General features: G+C 35.1%; 1 protein-coding gene across 13 annotated transcripts in view; it reads right to left on the minus strand.

The window, feature by feature from the left end:
- PDLIM5 (PDZ and LIM domain 5) overlaps window positions 1-27,487 on the minus strand; it is a 310,363-nt gene that overhangs the window by 63,924 nt on the left and 218,952 nt on the right. For 3 of the 13 annotated variants that reach the window (XM_066280190.1, XM_066280188.1, XM_066280189.1), the window contains exons 4-9: window positions 26,849-26,891; window positions 24,047-24,465; window positions 16,222-16,236; window positions 13,058-13,075; window positions 12,617-12,789; window positions 11,950-11,986 (exon numbers count right to left, since the gene is read on the minus strand). In XM_066280190.1, the coding sequence (XP_066136287.1) occupies window positions 11,950-11,986; window positions 12,617-12,789; window positions 13,058-13,075; window positions 16,222-16,236; window positions 24,047-24,465; window positions 26,849-26,891 (705 nt within the window). Of the gene's footprint in view, window positions 1-10,286; window positions 11,397-11,949; window positions 11,987-12,616; window positions 12,790-13,057; window positions 13,076-16,221; window positions 16,237-19,743; window positions 19,761-22,128; window positions 22,270-22,338; window positions 22,461-24,046; window positions 24,466-26,848; window positions 26,892-27,487 lie in introns of those variants that run through there. The other 10 variants (XM_066280201.1, XM_066280197.1, XM_066280193.1 and 7 more) reach the window with 10 other exon arrangements.

The following is a 27,487-nucleotide window of genomic DNA, read 5'->3' on the forward strand; positions in this document are numbered from 1 at the left end:
TGCAACCAGAAGTGCAAACCCCTTGGGTCATCCATGAGCTCCTGGACTCTTAATTTTTTTACTATTTAGTGTGTATCTCCTAATCCGATCTATTTCCCATCCCTCTCAGCCTTCAAAAACCCTCTATCATTCTCCATCTTCCTTGCAGATCCTTTAAACAGAGGTTCCTCTTCTCTCATTCCCCGTATGTTTATAAACCTGGAGATAATACAAGCTCCCTCTCATTACTGTTTCTAGCATTGAGTTAGCTTTGATCCTTTTAAATCCCAGGTCCGTTGAGGCTCCTGTCATCAGACTATCTCATTCACTATCAACTTTCTTGCCTCTACTTCACCCACTATTTGCTTCAGCCCTGGCTCACTGCCTTTCTCTTTATTCCGTTCCAATAATCTATCTTGATGACATCAATGTTATCATGTTGAATCACTGAATAACCCAACTGCTTAATTCTTTGACTGCTTCACCTCTACAATAATTCCCAAAGTTATCTTAGTTCTGGAATATCTTGGCCATGCACTCCAGAACTCATGACCTTTTTCTTATCAACAAGTATAGCATGTCTAAGATCTGAATTTTAAGAACTTTTTTTCTAACTCACTAGCTCTTGATTCTATTAGTTTTACTATAATGAATTGACTCTTACCAAGTGAATTAAGTCTTAGCAAATTCACTGATTCAGCAACGTTTCATTAGCTATCCCCACAACCTCTGATATTTCTACACTCCTGCCAGTTCTTTCTCTCAAATACAAACCTACCCGATTCTCTACATTTCCATGAGTACCTACACAGCCTATGCCACGATCTCATCTTGCCTGGACAAAGGGAATACATATGTCTAGTCTCCTGCTTTCATTATTCTCCTTTACAATCAATTTTCCATAGAATTCAGAGTGATCTTTTAAAAACATACACCATGTTTTTAAACATGGTGCAACCCCCATGATTAAAATCCTATATTTGGCTTCCTATTTAATTGGGACAAGAATCTGAATCCTTTAACACAACCTACAAGGCAATTATTAGATTTGTTTATTATATATATCAATATATAATAAACATGAGCAAAGACCACTACTTATCTTTTAGACCTGAGATGAAGGAATATTGTTTGGGGAAAAAGACATAGCTATAAATTTAGGTCAAGGAACTACAGTAGCATACATTAACAGCTAAAATCAACTACTCATAATAACTATCTCTGACTAAAGACAGCTTAATTATCTCAGGATTTTTCAGTTGGTTTTCTAGGGATTATTTGTGTAATTGTACCAAAGAGATTAATGCCAAAGATTAAACATAATTTATGCCAGATGATATTTACTGGTGTAGAATAGAACTATTGCTTGCTTTATAATTTTAAGTCATATAACATACTACCTTATATTGGGTTTATTTTCTTCTAAAAGTCCTAGTTTTTAAAAATATTTATTTCTAACCTACCCTCCCCACCAAATATGTCCCACAAGAGTAAGAATGATTTGATACAAACTGTACATAACCATATTAAACTTCCCTTCCTTCCTGCCTCTATTTTTAAAAACTAGATTTGGTCCATTTTCCTAGACTTCCAATTTACTTCTGGCCATGGAATATGTATGCTATTCCTCCTTGCTTCGTGATACAAATGTGGGCAGTAAGCTGCAGAGGTCCTCAGCCAACCCAACAATATCTTTGGTTAAATTTCTTCAACCTGTTATGAATCTACACTTGACAGTCATTAGCCTCATTTCATTTCTAAATTCAATGAGTTCTGAAGTGTCTGTCTTTGATGACTTGTTAAAATGAAAACTTTCTCCATCTATCCATGCGACCTCACGTTCAAACTAGTATATAGTTTAGAGGTTAGTCATTTTCTTTTTTTAAAAATCAGCACTATATTTACCTGTTCCCAGTCTTCTATTTACTTTCCCATTCTCCAGCGTTGTTGTTTTTTTAAATGCACATAATTCTATTTAGCAAATCTCATTTGTAAGTTCTCTATGTACTTGGGCTATAAATCATTGAGAAAAAGAGACTACAGAGAGTTCATTTCAAAACACTTTCTACCTGGGCCCTCAATTCCCTCCAGAATGTGAATAAACCAAAGCCTTTTCAACTTCGGGTGATTTTTATTTGCTTATTTATATCTTTCAATAATGAGCATTTATTAATTTTGCAATAACCCTGACATCACCACTTTAGTTCACTGCTTTTTTATCTCTTGAATTAATGTTGTCTGGTTGTTTTATTTTTCACATTTAAATGTGTTTTGCATGTGTGGATGTGTATTTTCTAACATTCACATGGTACGACTTCAAAATCCCTGCTAATATCACTAACAGAATTTCTGATTGTAATGAGATGTTTGATTCCACTGCTGTTAAGTAAGTAAATTTGAGTCTACCAAGTTTGTTGCTTCTTTGTATTAAAACCTCAATTTCGCCCTGGCTGAATTGCTCAGTGGATAGAGTGTAGTCCTGGCCCTCCAAGGTCGTGGGTTTGATCCTTTGTCAGGGTATACAGGAGAAGCAACTAATGAGTGCACAACTAAATGAAACAACTAAGTGGAACAAGTTGATGCTTCTCTCTCTCTCTCTTTCCCTCTTCCTCTCTTTCAAATCAATGGGGGGAAAAAACCTCTAATTCACTTGTTATTTAATCAGAATATATAACTACTTGAAGCCGTTAAAATCTTTCAGAAATTTTCTCAAACATTTTTTTCTTGTGACTACTTAAGATATCGAGATAAAGAGTTAAAGTATGTATAGACAAATTAAATGTCTACCATTAACTCAAAAATTGCAGAAGTATTATTCTAGCTTCAACACAGTCTTCTGGTTAAGACATAAATACAGATACTTCAGGAATAATTAGGTACATCTGGGGGATGAATACCTATCAATAAAATTAGACACAGATCAGTACCCAACAGATACTTGATATAAAAATAAATATAAAAGAGACATGGGCAGTTGAGAATATTGTTCAAATAATGTAATTTGAAAATAATTATTTAATTTGACTATGGAAAATTAAGATGCCTAAATATTCATACCTGTCATTGGTTTTATACTATATTATATAATTCAATTTTCTTTTATAAGACTCATACCATCATCATAAACACATCTTCACATAACATAAAGATAGAAAAACTTGGGCTTCTGAGACTTTCAGTGTGACTGAAGTATGTAAAATTGAATAGTGGCAAGAGGTAGAAAATTAAGCCTTCCATCATGGTAAAAAATGCCTATTATCACTGCTTTTAATTCATTTTTTAAAGTTGTGATTTCTTTTGAAGTTAGAGAAAAAGTCACCTTCAAGAGGTGTCTTTAATACTGAGTTTTAGTCAAGAAGTCAAGTTCATTTTATTCTGTGGTTTAATTCAATAAAATAATTTTGTTGTGTTATTTATCTTTCTACAGGTAAAGTAGAAAGAATTTATCTGAACAACATTATAAGTGAAGTGTGGCTGATCTGGTAAAACTTCTATGGAACTTAGTAAATATTCTGGACTATGAAAGTCAATTTTTGCATATTATAAAAACAGATTTTCATGAAAACATATTTACAACTGGTAATATTCCCAGTTTAATTTGAAAAAAGTACAAAGGGATATCCATAATTAAATAGAGAATTAAACAACTGTTGTATAAAAACTTACATAATTTTGAAGTACTACTCTCACAAGGCAGTGAAGTGTAGTAATTACTTATGTTCAATAGGTGGCGACCTCCACATTACAGTCACTAAACCAGCATTTGCATAGGACATATAACCCACCGGAAGAAAATCAAGAGAGATAAATTACAAATATTTCATATTTTACAATAGACAAAATTATTGCATGGTATATACCCATTTTTATTTTGGCTTGTAGTATTTTTTCCAGGTTGGTGAACATACTTTGCAGGAATGTATACAATGGAATCAGCTAAGACATTCTGTCTGGCTGATATTCTATTTTTATTGTTTAAAATTAGACTATGCTGTGGGAGCATTGGCGTTCTATGTTTTGGGGTAAATTAAATTGTTAAATTCTTACCTCATAAAAATATGTAAGAATATGAGACTAGGAAATAATTTCTGATTTCTTTTCATAGCTTATGAAGGATAGTAGTTTTAGGTAATTTACTCAAAGGGCACGAGTCTTAATAAGGATATGCAGTGTAAGAACAGTGTACTTGTGAAACACAGCAAGAGCCAAGACATGGCACAGGACAGCAAGCTATTTGTCCTCATTATTTTATGTGAGTTTTATATCTGTGAATGAACTACATTTTTTTTTTAAAGTTGGTGTAAAAAAAGAGTATGTTCAGAAGTATTTGTGTAGTTCATACTTTCTAAATATTCACCAAATGTACAAAAGTAATAGGTTTCTGCTCAAGAAGTCACTTAAGATCCGTTTAACAGCCTTCAGCCAGAAATCCTGCGGTCATTGTTTAGTACTATGAGGCAGCCTATAAAAGGATATTTTCCCCCATAGTTGTTTCAGTTTTGTATAATGTAACTGGTGACTACTTTGAATCATTTTTCTACTAATTGGGAGAGGCAGTGACTCCTCCCTGGATGAGTATTTTAAGTCTTTGAAAATTGTAAATCCATATATTATTAATTCTTAATCACAATATGTGAGAAATCAGAACCTATCATTCCTTAAAATAGGAGTTAAAAGATTGATAAAAATGTTTTTATCATGATAATTTAATATATCTTTCTGCTAAAATAAAATATTACTACATACTTATTTATATAAACCTGTATAAGCATAAAAAACTTTAATCTGATTAGATAAATATTCACTATGTAGTAGAAGCTCTTAAAAGAGTGAGATCAAGAAAATCATTTAACAAATTCTTTGGTGCTTGACAATAATGTATTTTAAGTATATAGTATTTTTTTAAAGATTATCTTCTAATGAAATTTTCTGTGGCGTCCTGTAATTCTCTAAGCCAGTAAGCCATACACATATCATTCACTAGCTTTCCATTCTAATTACTAATAAAATGGCTGTTGTTTCTTTTTAATCAATGCTATAGATTAGACTCTTAACTTCAAACATTTCCTTAGTAATAATAAAACTGTACTGGTTTTCCAAACTGAGCACTAAACTTCTCATACACCTGTTTCTAAAATTAGTTATGTATTATCTCCTCACAGGAGTCACTGAGCTATTCATGTTGAAACAGACCAGAAACACAAAGAAAGATGAATTCAAAAACAAACTTTCATTTAATTTCTTAAAAAGTCTTCCATGACAATTTAACAAACACATCATCAGGAGAAATCTAACTTTGCCAGATAGATTGCACAGAGCACAATTCTCCTTTTAAACATCTTAGGTATTGTTTAACTTTACTTTCAATAGATATTAATGTGTAGCATTTTTTATGAAAATTTGACCTTACATTGAATTTATATTCGATTAAAAGTTGTGTACACCATGATATAAACAATTTCCTTAAAATTCAACAATTAGAAAACTGGAGAAATATGCCACTATACATAATTAGGAACAATTTTTTAGTGTTAATGCCCAGTATGAGAGGACAGCAAAACTGTGTTCAATGAGCTTGTGCTCTTGTGATGGAGAACACATGGAGACAAATGACAGTCATCCGAAGTTGAAAATGAGACCCCACAGCAGAGAGAACAATGATGCTTCCAACTGGGCCCAAGTCAGTGATTCTACCTAAAAAAACCTTTTTTTTTTTTTAATGTATTAATTTGTCAAATTGAGTATCGGGACAGAAAGGCAGCTGCTATGTTATGAACTGAATTGTGCGTCTCCCCATTCCCAATTCATACATTGAAAGCTAAGCCCCCATGTGACAGTATTTTGAAAGAGGGCCTCTAAAGAAGTAAGGGTAAAGGAAGTCGTAACAGTAGGCCCCCAATCCAGTAAGACTGGTGTCCTTATAAGGAAAGGAAGAGATACCAGTGCTCTTCGGTGTGCTCAAGGCAAGGCCAAGTGAGGGCGCAGTGAGAAGATGGCCATCTGCAGGCCAGAGAGGCCTCGCCACAAAGCACCCCTGTTAACATCTTCATCTAGGACTCCTAACTTCTAGAACTGTGAGAAAATACATTTCTGTTGTTTAAGCCACCAAATCTGTGGTGTCTTGTTATGGCAGCCTCAGCTATTTCCAATTTAAGTAGTCCACCAGAGATACATCTTACCATCCTACCACTGACTTTCAAACTGGATTTGCACTTTTATATATTTGTAATTTATATTCTTATATTATACTTTATATACATTTCTAATACTTTCCATTTATATACATAAATTTCTATATTGAATGTATGGAGCTTCCCTTACACAGCTACAGTTGCATCCAGGAAAAAATACCATGCTTATTAGAATGCCTTTCCCTTCCAATTTATACCATTATACTAAGACTCTTGTCTTCAAAGAACTCATGCTCTAGCTGGATATTTAGGACATATATATATATAATACAAATCAGTAAAAGGAATGCCAAAAGAGAAGTAAAAATAATGTATTATGTTACTCCAGAAGTGGAAAGATTACTTCTGCTGTGGAGGGTGATGCACTGTGGTGAGACTGCATTTCAAAACTGGAGTTCGAGGAAGGAACAAGGAACCCTCGGAAGAGGGAGCCCATGACTCAGCGTCGTGGTCGGTGGCACAGCACGGGCACCAGGGGCAGCAGAGTGCTTCCGTCTGTGGAATTACTCAGAGTGTGACACTTAGCATCCTTCATCCCCAGAAGCACCCCTCCGACCTTGTTGTATCTGCATTTCTCCATTTAATTTCTCAGTATCTTTACTGGGATGCTTCTGATGCAATCAACAAATATCCTTTTCCTTTTGACTTCCATAAACCTTTCAGGCTGACTTACCTGGCATCTTTCACTTTAATGATTTATCTGAACCGTGTGTGTGATCTGAGTTGAAGATTTAAAGAGAAGGTTAACAAGTGACAATGACAGAGTGAATGACGAGGTGATGAAGACAGGAACCACAGTGAAGAGAACCCCTGCAATTGAGGTCCAAATGGAGATCTAAGAGATGAAGATTCTGTTGCAGATCAGGTTCGCCGGAAAGCAAATGCCAGGACAGAATTTAGCATGGAGGGTGCTTATTGAGAAATGTCGCTAGCTAGAACCAACCTTTAGAAGGGAGAAGATGGGAAGTGCTTGAATAGAATGGATGTTTGAGTATGTCTCTACATGGGCTGAAATGGCCAGGCTTTCACCTCTTCCTCCATCCAATCAGGTTACTGCTTTTGGACAGCTCCACGAAGGCTGTGGTACGGCTGGAGGGGTGTCAGCAGCTAAGGTGCTGTTTGAGGGCGCTGACCCCTGAATGCAATCCTACCGCCATACACTGAGCAGCAGGGCATTCGAGTTCTCCTCTGAAGCAGTTCTGGGTGGGCATCGTAGTGTCCATCACTGACTCTAACTTTGTATTTTAAAGTGGGAACTCAGGAGCAGAAAAGAGTTAGTTACAAATCTGAGTCTAAAACCCAGAATTTATCATTTCCTGTTTTTTACTGTTCAAACCAGAAAAAAAAAAATAGAAGGTAAGATGTAGATGTCTTTTTTGGAAAGAATGAGCAAGGAAATATTTACTTGGTTTAAGGAATATTCTTTAATGGGATAAACAAAAGGAATGAGTCCAAACAATTCTAGGAAAGTTTATAAAGAGAATACTAAATTGTCAAATTCATCACTAAATTACATACAGATCATTATATTCAAATTTCCATACATGCATGTCTTGTTTTTAAATGGCTTTATGTACACATTACAGGACATTCTGTTCCCTTACATACATGTTACCAACATATACTGTGTTAAATGCCTGCTTTTACTAAGTGTCAACTTAGATGGGTCTCAATGAGAAAAGGATTACATTGATAATGATGCTCAGGGTCAGATGAGTGTATGTAGTTTATTTAGCAAGTTGGTTAAACTACCTGGGTTCTAGGTTTCCTAATTTTGCTTGAAAATGGTTAGATATGATAATAAGTCAACTTCCCCTTGAAAATGCCATGGTTAGTAATGGGTTAGTAGTAGGTTCTATGCCTATGGGCATAAATACTTTAGGATGTTGTGACATCATGCTTGCCCTGTCATGCGGCATCTTTGGCGTACTGTCCTTTCTGTTCACTTTCTGCTTCAGCATTCCCACACCTGTTTTCTCTGTCTTAAACATGGACCCCAAGATGTCACGAGTGACCCCCGCCTCTCTCAGGTAATGGGTCTAAGGTGATCTCCTCAGAAGTCCACACAATCTAAGTAATCCTTACCTACCTAAGTCAAATTTCCTGTATATTAACTTTATTATCTTAGTAACACAATTATCTCGTATCATCTTGGTTATATATTTTTCTGTTATGCATTACTGAATCCCTAGCACACAGCAGTGCCCGGTGTTTAAACAGCCAATAATTACTCATGTGAAAAAAGTGGATACAAGTGATGAATGTTTATGATTTATATAATAATATTAAATACATATCAGAAATACAACAATCACAATGTTATTTACCTGGGGGAAATCAATACATTTTATATTTGAGTAATGAATAAATTTGAATTTAAATAGAGACTACTACTCTCCTAATATCAAAAAAAAATTTTTTAACAAACTAAGGTATCTTTTATTTTTATCTGAATCTTCCTAAAGGACACAATAATGTACAAAATGAATATATTTCTGTTTCCACAAATAATGTGTTTTTTGAGGTAACAAGCTACTGACTGTGTGGGAGACATTCCATCTTTTGACTGGTAAATATTTTAAGAAAAAATGTTGAAATTCTTAAGAGTAACTTTCCAATTTCACATTAAAAACAATCCTATCATAAAGTCTGTATAAGAGAGACAAACAAAAACAAGCTATAAATTAAGTCACTAGACTTACAATAATATTTTGCAAGAAGCTTTTATAATTTTTGGCTAGCTTCCAAGTTAGGAATATAAGATGTCCCAGGAGATTAATTGAGTTTAGGAATTCAACCTCTGACAGGGTTAACTGGAATGTCCACTGTGATCCTGGCTAAACATTTACCCTCATACCCAAATATGGACCATTCTATTTATCTAAGTTTATACATTCAGTGTGACATTAAATACTTTATTTTCAAATAGGCAACGTATTAAATTCTTATTTTCATCTGTACTTATTTCAAGTCATAAAAGTTCTATATATAATTCTCTTATCTTAATTAGGGAAAAATTCTTTTATTTACCTAAAACTCTCTTTCAAGTAGTTTTTCTCTCAACCCTGTCATTAATCTAGAAATTTGATTCTTCGTGGAAAAGACCATGTTTACTCTACCTACACAATTAATTTTCATGAGACCTTGATTCTATCTTCCTTCAAACATCATCTTTTTAAGATCAATGAGGAATTAATAGGTATAGGGAAGCCTATACCTAATTTCTTATAGAAGCCAGAGACATCGTCATAAATGGGATCATAAAATTAGAGTCTCTGAAGAATAACTGATGCAGTAAAAGAAAGACATTTTAATATCTTATGATGTGAAGCAGAAATGAGCGTAGATAAATCCTAGAACTATGTTTTCAATGCATTTGGCATGCCAAATTTCAAACAGTAATCAATCGCCAACTGAAATTAATGTTAAGTTTCTCCAAATTATTAGGGAGTTGTCCTAGTCAATGGGAACATTCGAGTGATAGGAAATACCGTATTTCACCACATATAAGACGCACCCTTTCTTGAATAATTTGGGGTCTAAAAACTGGGTGCATCTTCTACAGTGGTTGTGGTATTTCAAATGCCATAGAGGAAATATATGAAGAGAGTGATTCATCATCAGACACAGATGAGGACAAGCTAATGGCTGGGAGTTTTAACAGGGATGAGGAGTTGAATGAATTTTATGATGAATAAAATTTGAGTTCAATAACTTTATGTAATATACTCTTTTTTCAAATTTTGGGCCCCAAAATTAAGGTGAGTCTTATACATGGGAGCATCTTATACATGGGGAAATACGGTAGGTTAAAACAGAACCTCAAATGCAGACAAGATCCTTCAGTAATCATTTTCACACAAAGACTAATTCTAGGTTGTGCCAGAGTCTAATGGAGTTTATATGCTGCATAAAATGTTATGCTAACCAATGTAACAAGTCAGGGGGAAAATTAAATATGAGCCTTGACATATTCTACACTCACATTTTAGTATTAGAATTAAAAAGGTTTCCCAAATGAAATATCAAGATACTTATTTTACCCAAGTAATATTTTAGCAAGTCTTGGATGGCATTGTTACTAGCTTCAAAGAAACAGAAAACAAGATACAAAGCTAAATTAAAGGCAACTTTATTACAATACTTTTCCAAACTTCAAAATGCATTTATTATTGCATTTAGTTCTAATATATAATACATTATATTACAAGACAGAAAGCATTTCTGGTCATAAATTTAGCTTAAATGTGTTGCCCCAAACAGAGCTTCCTAAGAAGAGCAGCAACGCACAATAGTTTATATCACTAAGTAAAATGTTTCTCTGATGTCACATCAAGAATTATTCATACTGCAATTTATTTTCTGTTCATTCCTCTGATTTAGAAACAAAGCAAATCTATCTTTGCTATATCTTACTAGTTAATGCCTATAAGTTGTCTATATCCTAATAACATTCACCACCTTAGAAATACTTCCTTTGATAGAAAACAGGATTTTTGAAATTAACCAAATCAAAAGAATAGTGTATTTCCCCCCATTGAAAACAGGGGCAGAATTCTCTTCTTCCCTTTTAAACCCCAAACTGGTCTGCCTCCTCTTCATACAACCATCCTATCCAGTACCTACTTTAAAAGATACTCAAATTTATAATGAACTCTGTTCTAATAAAGTCTTCTTGTTTTACTTCACAATCCACTCTGAACATTATGTAATAATGAACTTAAAAGTAATCTTGGAAAATGTAGTACCATAAAGAAAGTATTTTCCAAATTAGATGAGGACATTATTTGCTCATCCTCCTCTGCTTCAAATGACCAACCAATTCAACTTATGAGAAGAATTCTTTTTCCACGTTAAGTCCCCCAATAAAAATGGAAGCAGATATAAATCCACTGAATAGATCTAGGCCCTTAATATATTCTCTTGGTTTAACATCTGTGAGCTACCAACTAGCATAATACATGTTCATCCTCCTTAATTTCACAACAGCAGGAAATGCTTAGAAAAGTATAGAAAAGGTTCTATTTTTTTCACAAGGCAAATTTAATACAGATTTTTCTATGAAGTTGGAAAAAAAGAAAAAGTGAATGAAAAGGTATGTGCTGGCTGCTTGAGGGGGCAAAGCTCATAAATCACTGTACGTTAAGAGCACGTGCTGAAACTTCATGGTGCCAGTCACGCAATTTTGTGTATTTGGGACTAAAGACGTGAAGGGGTATCTTTTCCCTGTGGAAATAAAAAAAAAAGAAGAAAGAAAGAAAGAAAAAAAGAAAACAAGAAAAGGGATAGAATAGTCGTAAGAAAGAGCAAAAAAGAGCTTCTATACTTTGTTCATCATGCAGAAAACATGCCTTATAAAAGCTTTATTTTATATAGCTGTTTTATTTAACAGCAAAGTATCTGAAGGATAGAGCATTTTTAGAAATACAGAAATTAATCTATAGAGCAACAGCAATTTTTATGCCCAAAATAAGATGATGGCCAAGATCACATGAACTCACTCAGAGACTACATTGTTAGCAAAGAACCCCCAGATATACCCTTCTGCCCACTTACTTCAATACTAAAGAAAATAGCTCTTAGACACAAAATCCAGACATTATCTACTGATTATAAAATCTGTAAGTTGTACATCTGAGTTCCACAAAGGGCATCAAAATTAAAAGCTTAGCTTCTAGTTGCAAAAATAAAATGCCATACCATTACACTTGAAAATGTAAAAACAGAGACCATTAGTAAAAGGAAAGCATTCAATTTACAAAAAAAATGAACAACTTACTTTGCTTTCTTTGTATTATCAGGTTCAGATTCTTTCACTGAAATACAATAAGTAATATTCAATATTAGTTTGCTTCTTAAACTTTAAAATCACTTAATACAGTGATTTTCAACAGATGTGCCATAAAAAAATTTAAAACATGCAATACCTGACTATTTAGTCATGGGTACTGACCTCTTTCCCTGAGACTGGCAAATTAAAACATGAGAACAGCTAAGACAACAATAGCTGTCTGGCAAGAATGAATCAAAACTATATATATATTTTTTGTCAGATAGGCAAAAATATAACATAATTTTTGGTGTGCCACAGAATTTTAGTAATTAGTTTATGTGTGCCATGAGATGAAAAAGGGTGAATATCACTGACTTAAGTAATTGCATGTATCAATTAATACCAAGTGGTCAAACTGAACAGAGACACTAAAAAAGAATTCTGTATCATTTTCTCATCCCCTGTGCACTACAATCAGTGTTACTATTACCATTGCTACTACATTTTTCAGTGTAGCTCTCCTGGGCTGGTTTCTTATTTACAATACCCATATTATGCACAACATAATTTAAAAGCAAACTGTCTGAGGAGAATTATTTTTTTCCAATAACTATCTGCTACTTTTCTGTGGCAAAGAACATTCATCTATTCGAGTCCGTAGGTATTTACTTACTATGTTCCGTCCCAGTGATCTGGGCCAGGATTCGGAAAGAGCGAGACTGGGTCGTGCCAGTCCTTGGGTGCCAGTCTTCAGTATCCTCAATCAGTCTCTTCTTGCTGGCATCACTGTGAGTAGGGATGTGATAAAACTCTGTATTACGCTCCACGATGTGTTTTCTCGGTGGGCTAGGATTAGGAAGGAAAAAAAAGATTTAAAAATTTATAATTATATTAAGGATAAATACCCTCTTCTAAATTATTTATAATGCATACAATTAATCTTCCATGTTCCTTTTATATATTTTGCTTTTGAAAGTGTACACAGCTTCAATTCTCTTAAAAAATAAAGAGTATCCTTCTATGATAAAGTAGAATAAGTTTTAAGTTAGATAAAAAGGTACATATATGCTAATATAAAATAATAGTATAAGTATCTATTCAACAAAAAGGTTACCGTTTAGGTGGGATTTTCCTTTTTATGTGACAGAAGAAGGCAGCAGAAGAGACATTTCCAACATGAAGAAAAGGAAAAGAAAAGATTAAGAAAGAAACAAGGAGAAATTAAAACGTCCATAGAAATTAAAACAATTTGAAATTATGTATTTGTATTGTTCATCTAGTTCCTAACAAAACACAGATAATGACTCCATTCACAACCACTGATAAATACTGCTAAAATACATCATCTTCCAGAAGAATTAAATGATCTTGTTTCACTAGCCCAGGAACCAAGAAGAGTTTAGTATTGGCTGAACCAGCAATTCCAAACACAATTGTGAAAAGAGACAGAGTGTTATTTTCTAGTTTCTCATTCATATGTACAGACAGATAGCCCTCAACCCTAATAAGATTGTGTGCAGAATCAGAATAGTGAAGAATAGCTACGGTATATCCGAAACCAATGGAATACTTATGAAAAGACCAACATGTAAATCTTGGCTCTGTGATTTTTCAGGTGTATGATTTTGGACAAGTCAATCTCACCAAGTGTCAGTTTTTTTTTCACGTATCGGACATGAATACCACATACAAAGTCACAGTGATCTGAGGATTACATGAAACAATATATATGAAAGGGACCTGCAAAGTAGAGAGCTTGCTAAGAACATTCATTTTTCTCTTAATAAAGCATAAATATTGCTGAAATTAAAAGTACACTATTTTAACACTTTAACCTAAAGTCTAGTGAACACAATAAATATTCTTCCTATCTTTCTTTCCACCTCCAAAAATAAGAGAAATACAAACATTTGGAGGCTAGAGTTTAATTCCAGAAGAGGAAAAGGAAGCCAAGTCTGGACTAGCAGACTACTGGCACAAGATCCAAGTAGAGAAAAGTGCCCTAAGAGTGTTGGGTGTGGAAGCAACTCCAGTTAGGTATAACTCACTGCTAGAAAATCACAGGGCCACCAGAATTCCACATGACTGTGTCATTTTAATAGTTACACTATCAAAACTGTCACAGTACACTAGAAGGGTTTTTGCCTAGTGAAGAACATGACAGAATTAATGGTAACACTGGATTTAGAGTCAGACAGACAAAAGCTCAGGTGCTACATCCTCCACTCAGTGTGTTTTACGTAAGTCATTTAATTACTCCAAGTCTAGATTTTTCCTATTGGGAAATGGGGATTACGTCTACCTTAATGGGTTGTTTTAAGAAATAAGGAAGATGGCCCTGGCCGGTTGGCTCAGTGGTAGAGCGTCGGCCTGGCGTGCAGAAGTCCCGGGTTCGATTCCCAGCCAGGACACACAGGAGAAGCACCCATCTGCTTCTCCACCCCTCCCCCTCTCCTTCCTCTCTGTCTCTCTCTTCCCCTCTCACAGCCAAGGCTCCATTGGAGCAAAGATGGCCCGGGTGCTGGGGATGGCTCCTTGGCCTCTGCCTCAGGCGCTAGAGTGGCTCTGGTCGCAACAGAGCGATGCCCCGGAGGGGCAGAGCATCGCCCCCTGGTGGGCAGAGCGTCGCCCCCTGGTGGGCGTGCCGGGTGGATCCCAGTCGGGTGCATGCGGGAGTCTGTCTGACTGTCTCCCTATTTCCAGCTTCAGAAAAATACAAAAAAAAAAAAGAAATAAGGAAGAAAGATAATGTGTGTAAAGTGTTTTCCACAGTACCTAACAGTAATGATCTCATAATGTTTTCTTTTATTATTACCAGCAAAATTTTTTATCATATATTTTCTAAGATTACGGGTCATCTGCATATATAAGGAACAAAATCAAAAGTATGTATATGCAATATTAGTAATAATATAATTTATGAAAAAATTTTAATATTTCAGAAGTGTAATATCTGAAACACCTTTTACTAACATTGAACAAAACCTAATTCTTTTTAAAAGACAAAATTTTTAAGAATTAGGAAATAAGAGGCATAGATTACTGCATAACTACAGTCATTGGCAGATACAAATTCTTAAGCAGACATAACTTTATCTTATGCAATTTCATGAATAATTTTATTTTAGCAATTAAACTTATAGTTTTAACTGACTCTATAATTAGTGACCGTAGCTTATTCTTAAATAGTGCCAGTTTCAGGTTTAAGACTATTTTATAATTGATAAAAACCCAAAAAACAATGGTGTTAAATTAAGACACCAAGAATAATAAAATGACACCACTTAAAAATATTTTTTAGCTATGACACACTTTAAAAAAAAAATAGTACACCTTGAACTCTGTAACATTCACCACAGCAAAGGTCTTGTGTTAAATGATAAAAAGTTTCTAAACATTTACTTAGAGTTTTCTGGCTTTGAAACTCTAGACTATGATGACAATGATCAAAAAAGAATAATATCAATAATTTTATTTTTAAAAATCTATTTGAAATAGAATATAAAAACTAGCAGGAGCAAATAATTTATTTCAAAACACAGACATTAAAAACTTAGCAAGCTCAGCCCTGGCCAGTTGGCTCAGTGGTAGAGCATCGGCCCAGCATGTGGATGTCCCAGGTTCGATTCCCAGTCAGGGTAGTCAGGAGAAGTGCCCATCTGCTTCTCTACCCCTCCACCTCCTCACTTTTCTCTCTCTCTCTCCCCTCTCCTCCTGCAGCCATGGCTCAACTGGACCAAGTTCGTCCCAGGCGCTGAGGATGGCTCCATGGCCTCTCCTTAGGCACTTAAAAAAAAAGAAAGGGTTGGTTGCTGAGCAAGGGAGCAACATCCAAGATGGGCAGATCACTGCCACTTAGTGGGCTTGCTAGGTGGATCCCACTCGGGGTGCATGCAGGAGTCTGCTCTGCCTCCCCTTCTCTCACTGAGAAAAAAAATTAGTAAACTTATTCGAATTTTTAAAAAATACTAAGCAAGGGAGGTTCAAACCATATCTCTTAACTCCAATATGCACTGTGTATAATACCGATCTACCTAAGATTTAGCTTATTAAGTTTTTCCACTGTAGAAGTGGAGGTGCTCCAAACACACCCACTGATTCATATCAAGTTCCCTAGCATGAAAAACATGTTTCTTGGGCTACTTAACATATTTGAAAATTCTTGCAATGAGAATATGCTAACAAAATTTGCTGGTGGTGGTAAGTTGAAAACAAGACAGAAATTTACAGAGAAACAATGATAAAAATTACAAAAGAAACCACTGATTAGGTACTTACATGGTGTGAGGGTTACTGAAAGAGAAATAATACACACACACAAAATTGTGAGAGAGAAGACAGTGATGTTCCCAGGATGGTGTAAAACAGACAAAGATGAGGCCAAAGAGAGAAGAAAAGAAAAAAATGAAACAAAATTCAAAACAATGAATTTACATGAACATGTTATACAAACATCATGCTTCAAAATAATCATGTAAGCACAGACAAATATGAACAAATGTTAGTCAAAAATTTGTTACACTGTTTTTAATTGGACAACAGTTTTATCTGCATATGTTTCCATAAGCACTGAAAAATATTTATACTTCATATATCAATGCTAACTCAAGTCTCAAGTTACTAATACAAGACAATAAAATCCATTATTTTAAAAAATTTCTAGCTTAAAATAATTATTAGATGTAAGATAGAAACAAAGTGTTTTAGAATCATTTCTAAAATCAGAGATTAAGAAAAATATCACTCTTACGGATTAATATAAATAGAGCATAGTAATAGAAAGTGTAATCTCACATAAATTATCCTGAGTCATGTATTTTTATTTTTAAAAATGTAGCAATTATGATGAAAAATACAGAAAGCATAGAGGGTCATGAATAATGGGCTATTATTTCGTCTTCATACTATTCCCTGTCTATCACTACCACTGCCCTCATTCACAAGCAAATGTCAGTAAGTTTAGAACTGACTGATAGGAACTCCACAGTTCTGTATATCAGAAACCTGATTTATCCAGAAGGGATGACCAATGTGATATAGCAAAGAAACTAGGTTAATAGCATCTGAAGAGGGAAAACCTCAAAACATAATTCACTCACATAGCCTACTAAGTATGGAATAATTAAAAATTATTTAATTAACCCTTAACTAACACGGGGGTTAGGTGTGCTGACAACCCCTTAAGTGGAAAATTTACAGATAACTTTGGACTTCCCAGAAACTGTATTGTTCCTTGGTAGCTTCCAGGGATTTGTTCTAGGACCCCCTGGGACAGCAAAATCCACAGATGTTCAAGTTCCTTATATAATAAAATGGCATGGAAGAATGCATCTAGTTTTCCCTCTGCATCTGTGGTTCCCAACTATGGATCAAAAATACTGTTTTCAATTAGTGGTTGTTTGAATCCATGGACATGAAACTCAAGAATAAGGAGAGTCAAGTATGTACTTATTGAAAAATGTTCCACATATAAGTGGATCTGTGTAGTGCAAACCTGTGTTGTTCAAGGGTCAACTGTATTCCATATTCCGCTAAAGACAGAGAGGATAAAGTATAAACTCTAGATTTTCTACACACTGTTGAATCAATCCTTCCCAATAAAGTTTTAGAGTAACTAATAATTCAATATAAACATAGTGAGAAAAACTGCCTACCAGTTTAATAATAAGACTGTGCAATGTGGCTATATTTTCAAATAGTAAAGTCAGTTTCATAAATTCATTAAAGGGCTGAGTTTCACTGAATGGGGGTGGGACGCAGGGGTAAGTTGACCTCAATAATTTATCAATATTTCTTGTTTTCTAGCCGAAATGTAAAGCATTCGCTCCTCTGCCTTACTGTTTTAAGTAGAAAGGAAATAATTTTTCAAAATAACTTCCCCTCAACAGAATAGAATTTTAGATATATATATATATCTAAGCATTATAAAGTTTCAGGAAAATGTTTTATGTCAACATGAAGTTGAGGGGGGTGATCTATATGGTTGTAAGGAGCAGCAAATATAGGGAGGGTTGACTGGTTTCAGTGTAAAGATGCTAATTTGAATATGTCAAATATTTTCATGCATTTTAGAAAACTTGTCCAAGCAGAAGAGCCCATCGCACACTACAATGGCATCTGTGCCAGGTGCGAGCAGGGGACCTGGCGTTTACCATGCTTATGCTTCTCGTTCTCCTCTTCCCTGGAAAAGCTGCAACCCACAGAAAGGGGTCTTTTTTTTTTTCCTTACCAGTGAAATGGACTAGAATTTCTCATTCTCTCAGACTTGTTGTAAGGGCATATGTTTAACATACTTTTTTGAGGGCACTCTGAAAACTATACAAATACGTATAGGTTTGTAGTTATGCCAGATCTCTCAACTGCTCAATATTAAAAAGTACTATTAAACCCAACTGTGGTTTATGCACACTATGTATTTATATAGCCTCAATTCACTCAATTTATCCTCAAATCTATTATCATTAAAAATAAATATGAATTCAAATAAGAAAAATAAGCCCAGTTCACAAATAGGTGATACACAAGAAGGCACACCAAAATTTGACTTAAAAAAAAATGCAGGCTCCAATCTTAGCTCTGTCCTGACAAGCTGCTTGATTTGAGAGAATTAAGTAACTTCTCAGCATTGAGTTTAAATGAGAATTAAATCACATAATGCATAGAAACACCTAGAACAGTGCATAGTACTACCTGATTAATATGAATCTGAATCTTAAAAATACATATTTAACCTAAATTTTTAAATTTATTTTTCCAAGTCTTATCTTTCCCCCTTTACAAGTCAAATTGTTTCATTGGAATCTAGTAACTAGTCAAAGCCTTTGTGTATAAAAATTTAACTTTAAATAGACAAACAATAAATCAGTGTTTGGAAATATGTCATTTTCACACTGGTGTGCAATATTCCTTGTGTATATAACATGAAAATACTCAGTTAGTGAGACCCTAGCCACACTAGAATATAGTTGCTCTAATAATTCAATAGTTAACTCTCTTGAGTTTCTCTAAGATAGGTATTCTATATTTTCAATTCTACTCTGCTAGAGTAATAATAAAGAAATTTCAGCACAAGCTCATAATAGTCATAATTTAAACACGAACTTATTTTAAATGCTCATCTGTGATTTTAATCTATTTTTAAAGCTAGTAATCACCAGCCAACTTACTGCCAATACCAACAAATAACGATAGCGAGGTTTTTCAGTTCCACCACAGTGATTTCCACTGCCTATGCCAACTATCTGTGACATTTACTAAACTGATCATTACCTCTTTTAACTAATTTCAAAGGTGTAAAGACTTTCTATGATCCAGCGACACATAACTATACATACAGAGGTCTAAACCGTTCAGCAACGTTGTTTGAAATATTAAAAATGTTCTTAGAGATTGTACCTGTAGAACACTAGTTTTGTTATACGAATTTGGAAATCAGCTTAGTTGTATAGATGCCAATCACTAGTGGTATATATGTGCATGCTTTTTCTTATACCTTTACTTTGTTTCCCAGCAGTCTAGTCTGATACATCTTACATCCCCCAAAGCATTATTTTTTAAATGATTATACAGCAAACCCCACATATATTTTATAACAAAAATCAAACACCAGTATTTATTACCATAAAGCAATTCACCACCACATAGCAATGCAAACCAAACTTACTGAAAATACTAAATGTGGTTATTCTAAATTATAGCTGTTTTTGCAAAATTTAACTTAATTTTGCAAAAATTGGGCATTCATGCTGTTTACTCATATATAAATCACCATATTTCCTCTCCAGTAATGTGGATACTAACTTTGTCACTTGTGTTCTCTGCAAAGAAAAAAGCATTTAAAATGTTACTACCATTTCATTATAATTATATCTTCTAAGGCCAGGTCCTTCAAAATACCACATAGGAACTGTTAGAAAAAATTGCAGTCCAACAAAATTGAAATTAATAGAGGATACATGAAAGACTTACCTCTTGAAAGCAGTGGCACATTATAATGCAAGGGCATTTGGAATGGGAAAAGGTAAATCATTTAAACTACTTGACACAAAATAGCTTCTTTTCCAGTTTGAAATATAAAGTTACATTTTGCTTTATATAGAGTAAGGATAGTGGTAAAAAGGAGCAAGCCAAGACCAATATTTTTGTATGTTAAAGAAAGAAAGATTAAAAATTTCTTAAAGTGCCTTGTTCATTATTATTTATAAGGAATAGGAATGCTTATATCACATTATTAAGAAATATTCTGAAACTATCAATACAATCATAGATTTCAAACTGTTAGCTAGGTTGAGTAACTATTTCTCAATAATAATATATAATTAATAAGTGCTTGTTTGTGTCTTATGTTTACTAATCCTATATAAATTTGGATGGGATGTCTATCAAACTGGCAAATTAACCAGTTACTCTAAATCACTTAAAAACTAAGACCTCTTGCTTTGAAGAAAAAGATAACACATCTTTAACTTTACATTCTTCTGAACTCTTAAATTTTTTATTATATATATAATATATATATATTTGTGTGTGTGTGTGTGTGTGTGACAGAGACGGAGATATAGAGAGTGGGACAGACAGAAAGGGAGAGAGATAAGAAGCATCAACTCTTTGTTGCATCTCCTTAGTTGTTTATTGATTGCTTTCTCATATGTGCCTTGACTGGGGTTCTACAGTGGGACGAGTGACGCCTTGCTTAAGCAGTGACCTTGGGCTCAAACCAGAGACCATGGGGTCATGTCTATGATCCTCTGCTAGCCAGTGACCCTGTGCTCAAGCTGGTGAGCCCGGCTGGAAGAGCCCATGCTCAAGCCAAGGACCTTGGGTTTCAAACCTGGATCCTCTGCGTCACAGTCCGACGGTCTATCCACTGTGCCACTGCCAGGTCAGGCAGTTACTGACATATATTATCTTTTAACTAGAAAGTAATTAATAGAAAGTAACAACTCTCAACTTTGGTGGACAATTTGTTGCAGATCTTTTGTAATATTATAAAAATATTGGCAATTAAATAATTGCATCATTAATCAAATGTTTGACAGTGATTAAGAAAAAAAAGTGTGGCACCCGATGCAGGAAATGCATTAATCGATATAACAAAATACCTACTCTTCAAAATAACATATCACGAACAGTGAACTGATTTATTTTTGATTTATCTAATCTGTAGTAAGAAAGCACACTACAAATCTGTTTTAGAATTTCAGACACCATACTGTTTTCACTGCTCTAATATGTGGACAACTCTTGAAATCAAGCTATTCTTATTTGTTAGATTTTTTTAAATTCAGTTTTAGAGAGAGAGAGAAAGGGGAAGGAGCAGGAAGCATCAACCCCCATGTGTGCCTTGACCGAGCAAGCCCAGGGTTTTGAACTGGCGACCTCAGCGCTCCAGGTCGATTTTTTATCCACTAGACCACCATAGGTTGGGGGAAATCAAGCTATTTTTAAATACACCCAGTTTGCAAATGCAAAGCAGTAACCTGCTTGTTAAAGATACAAAATAAAGAATAATCCCTTTTCCCCTGAATCTAAACAGTTCTGGACACCAAGCATGTGCTCAATAATCATATGGCGATTGATGGGGAAGCCACCATAAAAGCCCTGTAACTATATACCACACCTTACAGTTTCAGTTTGAAAATAATATCTTAAATAAATCACTTAAAGTTTAACCATCAGAACTATACTTATATAACACAAAATTTAAGCTTGATATTTTCACATGCTTTAAATGTATGTGAACTTCATTTGCTTTTATCTCTACAGTCTTCCATCAAAAAGACTTTCATATAAAGCAGGCATCCCCAAACTACGGCCCCCTGAGACCATTTATCCAGCCCCCCACCACACTTCTGGAAGGGGCACCTCTTTCATTGGTGGTCAGTGAGAGGAGCACTGTATGTGGCGGCCCTCCAACGGTCTGAGGGACAGTGAACTGGCCCCTTATGTAAAAAGTTTGGGGACCCCTGATATAAAGTTTCAAGAAGTGTTAATAAAAAGATTTTAGATCAAGCACTTCCTTTAGTGGACTTTTTTTCTACTAAACCTGGAATTTAATAAACACAGTAAACTTCTGCTTTTAATTTTTGGCAGGGCTAGCGTTTGACAGGCAGCATTTGTTTTTTCCGAATATCTACTTCAATTACTCTAAAGTCTATGGTGTTAAAATATACATACATGCCTGACCTGTGGTTGCGCAGTGGATAAAGCGTTGACCTGGAATGCTGAGGTCGCAGGTTAAAATCCTGGTCTTGTCTGGTCAAGGCACATATGGGAGTTGATGCTTCCTGCTCCTCCACCCCCAACCCCGGTTCTCTCTCTTTCTCCTCTTTAAAATGAATAAATAAAATCTTAAAATAGACATACCAAAAAAAAAAAAAATACAACCAAACATACCTCGGCACTACATACTATTTTTCTTCCTCAAAAGACAGAAGGAATATTCTTTGAAGGACACTAATTTTCCTTAATAGATACATAAAAGCTTTAAAAAGTCACCCACAACCACAGAACCGTATGGACGGCCCAGTAGCTATTCCTCCAGACAGCCGCCTGCTCTTTTGCTCAGCAGCCGCCTGGAACCCTGCCACCTCTTTTCAAAGCCTCACAGTTGCCATGGCAGCAGCGCTACCCAAAACACAGTCCCTTCATTATATGAATTACTATTCAGAAGGGATTATCTCAGAAAGAACCTATCCACATAATTATTTTAATTATATTTTCCTGGGAACTGGTATTGGTAAAAACCATCACACACACAGATTATTTCCTTTGTTTTCTTTTTAAAATACATTTTTGCCACAATAAATCTGATCAAAATGAGTTTACATTGCCTTAAAGTATGATCACCGAATTGAAAAAATAAATCAAGTGACTATCTAACAAATAAAGGCTGCTGAAAATGTATTTCAAAGGGGGGGAAATTCTAAGGAATAGATTTTCAAACTATTTTTTCTAACATTATATAATGTTCATTGCTTTATATCCATTCATTTTAGAAAAATCTTTACAATAAAAATATTCTCTCTAATTTGCTTCTGATGTTTTATAAGCATCCCTTGACATTACTGTTCGCTTTTCAAGACTAAATTCTAGCACAAGCTTACCTGAAAAGAATGTTGTTAGCTATTTAACCTAAGCTAATGCATCATATATAGATATCAGTCAAAACAAAATCTGTTTTGTCTTCCTAAGACTAGTTTCTGGAAAAAAAAAGCTTCTCAGAAAACTCATTTCCTCTCTCCCTGGAGTATGACACATAAACTGATAAACTGACACAACTGTACCACTCTGTAAGAACTTTTGGTGGCTAGTAAAGGGATGAAAAAATTGAGGAAGAAAGATACAAGATTTGCCCTGCATTATAAGTGCCAGCTGCTCATTACTGTGCCAGGACTTGGAGAAAAAGAGTTATAGTGTATGTTACATGATTCATAACATGTCAAAATGCATAATTAGGTTTTGATTAACCTCTAATTGCCTTGCAGAAAGTGCTGTATGTATATAACAGCGATTTTCAACCTTTTTCATCTTGTGGCACACATAAGCAGATTACAAAAATTCTGCGGCCCACCAAAAAATACAATTTTTGCCAATTTGACAAAAAATAGGTAACAGTTTTGATCAAATGTGATGACAATTACAAGTCACCCAAGGATAAAGTGTGCAACAGTAAAGTGTATTAGGTACATATACATAAGGATTTCTAGTACCAAGAATTAACCAATCAGACACAACCATATTATGCAACATCACCAACAAGGTGCAAATCTATTACATGACCTATGTATAAATATTATGGTTCAAGACAGGGCATCAGACAGCCATTATTGTGTTGGCTGTTGTCTTTTTTTTTTTTTTGACAGTCTAAGGGAAAAGAAGTCTGTTCCCCTGACGAAATAGGTATTGCATGTTTTAAAAATTCTTGTGGTCCACCGGTTGGCAATCGCTAGTATATGACATAAAGCTACATGCTATTGAAGTAAATGAAACCTCATCTCCTTTCCTTTAATGAAAGCTCATTTTGGAGGGATTTAGATTGTTTCCTGGAAATTTCCTGAAAGAAGATTTTTGATAAGAGCAGAAAGCACCCTTGGCCACCTACCCATTTTGCTGTTTACTGTCACCCTGGGATCCTCTTCTCTGTCCCTCTGCTAGCTCCTGAGCAGTCTCGGAACACACGCTGGTGACTGTGGGCTGCCGTGGGACATTAACTGCAGGTTTACCAGCGCTCAGTGCAGGTGAACGCTGGTCAGCACTAAGATTGGCATTAGCATGCAGTCCAGATGCAGTGAATGGGGGAGGAGTGACAGCAGCCACGGGTGGAGGGGAAGCATGTGATGAAGTGGTTGCATAGGCTGGGGTGAAGGCAGACGATGGTGATGGGATGGATGTGACTTTTGGTGAAGACACAGAACCAAAGGGCCGTGGTGCCTTATTGTAGGCCATGTTGGTTGTGGAAATGACTTTGGACACAGCAGGAGATGTTATGGGCACAGGTTTAACTACTTCTTTAGGTTCTCCCTATGTAAAATAAAAATAAACATACACAAAAACACACCAAATACATGCGAAACAGATTCACTGAAAAAAACACAACTTTTAAAACAAAGACAAATACAATCATGTTAGCAACTCAAACTTTACATGTTTCCAGATAAAAACCATTAAGTTGATATAGCATAAACATGCATGCTGTTCCCAAACATGCATAACACAGATGCACACACTGGCCACGTTTTTTTTAATAAAAATGAAATGAGTTTCAAAATATTTAGAAAACAGAGCAGGAAAGCTATCAAAAAGCCAAAAGGCCATCATAAGTGTCAATTTAGACATATCCCAAGGAAAATTTTTTAAATACCTCACAATAAATAATACATTACTAACCAAAATATTTATTTTAAAATATCCAGAGTCTCAATTATAATTCCATCTTTCAAAGATGTTTTATTACTCTCCAGAGTATAGTCATTTGATTCATGCAGAAGTAGCAGCACATTTGTAATTCTTCATTAAGAAAAGGGATGACTATCTCACAGATGTCCACATTCAAATTAATGATTTTTAATCTAGAAATTGCTTTTTAAAGACCATAAAAACAAATGAACAAAACAAAGTCAATTCTTTTCTTGTAATCCACCAGTCTCTCTCTCTCTGGAATGTTTTGAGATATCAATCAGGGAATAAAAAGGAAAAAGATTCTTTGCCTTTTCCAAAATAAATATTTACTAGTTACTTGAGGGAAAAAATGATCTTAGACATTTCTTTATTGCTATCAACCAAAAAATATATATATAGTAACTAGAAAGATCAATTCCTCCTAAAACTAATAGAATTTGTACTTATAAATCCCTATTACAAAGCAAATGCAAAGTTAAAAAAAATATTAAAGAAGAAATGCCTACTCATCCTACAATCCTGAAATAAAAACAATAAAAAATTTTAAGAAGCATACAATGGAAGCTCTATTATGTTTAATTTTAAGAAAACAAAGATAGCCTAAGTTAATCTTATAAAAATAATAAAGCTGAGGGGATAAAGTAGCTTTGCATCTCAGCAAATCAATATAATAACTAATTTGATAAAAAAAAAAAGGCATGAAGAGGCCCTGGCCGGTTGGCTCAGTGGTAGAGCGTCAGCCTGGTGTGCGGAGTCCCGGGTTTGATTCCTGGCCAGGGCACACAGGAGTGGCGCCCATCTGCTTCTCCACCCCTCCCCCTCTCCTTCCTCTCTGTCTCTCTCTTCCCCTCCCACAGCCAAGGCTCCACTGGAGAGGGGTTTGCCTGGCCACTGAGGATGACTCTGTGGCCTCTGCTTCAGGCGCTAGAATGGCTCTGATTGCGGCAGAGCGACGCCCCAGATGGGCAGAGCATCGCCCCCTGGTGGGCATGCCAGGTGGATCCCAGTCGGATGCATGCGGGAGTCTGTCTGACTGCCTCCCCATTTCCAACTTAAGAAAAATTAAAAAAAAAAAAAAAAAAAAAAAGGCACGAACAAAATTAAAGAGAAAACCCCAAAGAGTGTAAAACAGGTATTATTAGTAACCATTTGGGACAATTTCAGGGCATATATGAGAGAAAGAGAGCATTTGCTCTTCCAAGAATACTTGGAAAATGTAATTTAAATCTAATTAGTATTATGAGTAAAATGTGATTAAAGACTTGTGATACTCATTTTTGGTAACCACTTATTTATTCCCTTTAGAATATATAAATAAAAACAGGCAAATTGAAAGTGAATGTAAGCCTGACCAGTGGCTCAGTGGATAGTGTCGGCCTGAGATTTAGAGGACCCAGGTTCGAAAACTTGAGTTTGCTGGCTTGAGTGTGGGCTCACCCACCATGAGTGCGGGCTCATCGGCTTGGGTGCAGGCTCACTGGCTTCAGCGTGGGATCATAGACATGGCCCCATGGTCACTGGCTTGAGCCCAAAGGTCGCTGGCATGAAGCCCAGGGTTGCTGGCTTGAGTATAAGTCACTGGCTTGAACAAGGGGTCACTGGCTCTGCTGTAGCCCCCCAGTCAAGGCACATATGAGAATGCAATCAATAAACAACTAAGGTGCCACAATTTTGAGTTGATGCTTCTCATCTTTCTCCTTTTCTGTCTCTTCCTGTCCCTGTCTGTTTCTCTCTCTTGTTTAAAAAAAGTGAATGTAAAAAATTTGGAGATAAGTTACCAATAATATATGGCACTAGAATAATGTTTTAAAATATAGGTATAATTAGAGATGGTACTTCTTTCTGTAAATTTCCATTTTCCTGTCATCTTTAAAGGAAAATAACTGTGAGGAAAACTGTATTGAAACTATAAATTGTCACTATGGCCTGAGAAAGGAATGAAAATTCCAGTAGTTCAGGAGAAATTATCAAATGTTACCTCAATGATATTAGATTAGAAACACACCTTTTGAACATGAACTGGTTCAGGCTTGGATATAGCAGATGCTCTGGGGAGAAAAAAGAGAGAAAAAGAAAAGAAACAACTTTTACAAACTTGCAAACTTATTAATGAAATTTATATTATTATAAACCTTCATATATCTACTAAATCATCAGTATTCACAGCTTTATAATTTATGAGTTTGACTATTCATAATCTACTAGTTTATGGAACTCAAATGCAGCAAGATCTAGTAACACTCAGACACAGTAGTTCTCTACACACTCAAAATGTAAAAAGATAAACACCAGTCATGTTTACTAATGCACTCATGTTTAATCTTTAAATTAAGGCTATTCCATGTCCAAAAAGTCAAAGGATAATAAACATGACTTTTTGATCCTTGAGTGGTTCCTGAAACATCTCATCTGAATCTTCTGCCTTTTCCCCAACATCCATGAATCTGCCCACAGGATACTGGCCTCTTTGTGAAGATACTGAATAAAATCTGGTTGAACTGAGTCACCAAATGAGTGTTTATTTTGTATTCGTATTCTTAACTGCTTATGTAAGTTTATTTGTTATGCTAAAACTAAACTGTGAGTTCTTCCATTAGGCTATAACTTCAGTGAAGGTGAGGACCACGTCCCATTAGTGTCTCTG

This window comes from Saccopteryx bilineata, chromosome 5, assembly GCF_036850765.1.
Source record: "Saccopteryx bilineata isolate mSacBil1 chromosome 5, mSacBil1_pri_phased_curated, whole genome shotgun sequence".
NCBI classification, from domain to species: Eukaryota; Metazoa; Chordata; class Mammalia; order Chiroptera; family Emballonuridae; genus Saccopteryx; species Saccopteryx bilineata.